This window comes from Emiliania huxleyi (genome assembly GCF_000372725.1).
Source record: "Emiliania huxleyi CCMP1516 unplaced genomic scaffold EMIHUscaffold_2766, whole genome shotgun sequence".
NCBI lineage: Eukaryota > Haptophyta > Isochrysidales > Noelaerhabdaceae > Emiliania > Emiliania huxleyi.
In genome coordinates, this window is record NW_005199956.1 from 1 (window position 1) to 2,285 (window position 2,285).

Below are 2,285 nucleotides of genomic sequence, written 5' to 3' on the forward strand. Positions count from 1 at the left end.
CTCCCTTCTGCGCAGCGGCGCAAGCTTGCACGAGGGCGAGCCGACGCCGCTGCAGCGCGCCGCGGGCGGCGAGGGCGAGGCGGCGGCGCTGATCCGGCGGGCGGCGGCGCCGTGGTCGCCGGCAAGCCACTCGCTCTTCCCCGCGGCGGCTCGCGCGCGGGCGGCGCTCCTCGTTCTCTCGCTCTACGAGATCCACGAGCGGTACCACCTCGACTCGGCTGGAGCCACGAACGGCATCGCGGCGCTCGACTTTGGCCACTGCGTCTTGGGCTTCGCCATCACGCGCGAGACGGAGTAGGGGCGTTTCGCCACCCTCTCCCTTGGCACGCGCCAGGCGAGGCTAGGCGACGCGAGCCATGTGAGCCAGCGGCTGTGGGAGAGAAGAACGGATTCTCGTACATGGAGTGCGAGGTAGTCGACTGTTGCGATCTCAATCTGTCCCTGGCCTTCGCGTCTCTCGAGTGAGCTTTTGGGATACTCGCCTCCGTTTTGCCGGCAAAACGTTGGGGCACGTCGACGGTCCGATCCCGCGTTTTGCTTCGTTGTTCGTGCGCGGTTCCGCCCGTCGCTCGGCGCCGCTCGGCCGCTGCGCCTGCGGTTGCCGCCGCATGCGCCGGCTCGTTCGCGTCGCTTGTGTTCACTCTTAACGTTTTTCGTGTGTCTCGGGTCTGTATGTGTCGCTAAAGCCGTAGCCGCCCGTAAAAAAAACTAAAAAGAAAAAGGAACGCCTCTGATGTGGCCGGTTGTGCCACACGCTGTCCGCGGCGAGTTTTCGTGTAATGATTTTCCATTTCTCCGCACAACATCGAGAATATCAACCAAACAACCACACTGCGAGCCGCACGTGTATTGCCGGACAGCGCGATGGGCGATGCACAGACACCGCTCACACACGTTCACGGAAACACGCCGCGCTCATCACTCAGCCCAAGAGTGCCGCAGGGCGCCCCAAAGTGCAGTGGAAGAGTGATATCGCCGACATTGCACACAGTGTCCCCCCCAGAGTCCGGGTGCGGGCAAGCGTCGCCACTTGAGCCAGGCAGCAGCACTCACCCTCGCCCGTCCTCCTTCCTCCCTCTGGCTGGTCTACGGAAGCCGCGGCGGCACTGAGCCGTGCCAGCTCTCGGAGGCGCAGACCGTCTATCACCTGGGTCGGGATCGGTCACGCGCTGCGCGCGCCGCCCCGCTAGGCCGAAGCGGCGAGGGTGTCTAGTACTCCTCGCCCTCCTCCTCGCCCTCGCCCTCGGCCGACTCGGCGCCAACCTCCTCGTAGTCCTTCTCGAGGGCGGCCATGTCCTCGCGCGCCTCGGAGAACTCGCCCTCCTCCATGCCCTCGCCGACGTACCAGTGAACAAAGGCGCGCTTGGCGTACATCAGGTCGAACTTGTGGTCGATGCGCGAGTAGAGCTCGGCGATGCACGTCGAGTTGGACATCATCGTGACGGCGCGCATCACCTTGGCGAGGTCGCCGCCCGGCACGACCGTGGGCGGCTGGTAGTTGACTGCGCGGGGAGGGAGGGGGGGAGGCGGCACGTGAGAGCGGCTCCGGCTAGGGAGGGGAGGGATAAACGGCTCGGCGGCCAGGGGGATGCGCGCGCTGGGTTGGAGGCGGGGGGGCGGCAACTCACTGCCGCACTTGAAGCCGGTGGGGCACCAGTCGACGAACTGGATGGTGCGCTTCGTCTTGATGGTGGCGACCGCCGAGTTGACGTCCTTGGGCACCACGTCGCCACGGTACATGAGGCAGCACGCCATGTACTTGCCGTGGCGCGGGTCCACCTTGACGAGCATCGAGGCGGGCTCGAAGACGGCGTTGGTGATCTCGGAGACGGAGAGCTGCTCGTGGTACGCCTTCTCGGCCGAGATGATGGGCGCAAAGGAGGCGATCGCCAGGTGGATGCGCGGGTACGGCACCAGGTTCGTCTGGAACTCGGTAAGGTCGACGTTGAGCGCGCCGTCGAAGCGGAGCGAGGCGGTCATCGACGAGATGATCTGGGCGGTGAGGCGGTTGAGGTTGGTGTACGTCGGGCGCTCGATGTCGAGGTTGCGGCGGCAGATGTCGTACAGCGCCTCGTTGTCCACCATGAAGGTGACGTCCGTGTGCTCGAGCAGCGTGTGCGTCGAGAGGACGCAGTTGTACGGCTCGACGACGGCGGTCGAGACCTGGGGCGCCGGGTAGATGGTGAAGGAGACCTTGGACTTGCGGCCGTAGTCGACCGAGAGGCGCTCGAGCAGGAGGGCGCCCAGGCCGGAGCCGGTGCCGCCGCCGATGGCGTGAAGGCGAA

The 2,285-nt window shown here is 66.1% G+C and overlaps 1 protein-coding gene across 1 annotated transcript; it reads right to left on the reverse strand.

The window, feature by feature from the left end:
* Positions 1-1,209: 1,209 nt before the first annotated feature.
* Positions 1,210-2,226, reverse strand: EMIHUDRAFT_254823 (alpha-tubulin; the record flags this gene model as incomplete). Its single annotated transcript, XM_005776595.1, has 2 exons — positions 1,210-1,502; positions 1,629-2,226. Coding segments are annotated over 2 exons (891 nt in total), but the record flags the coding sequence as incomplete, so codon positions are not given.
* Between the last annotated feature and the right edge of the window lie 59 nt (positions 2,227-2,285).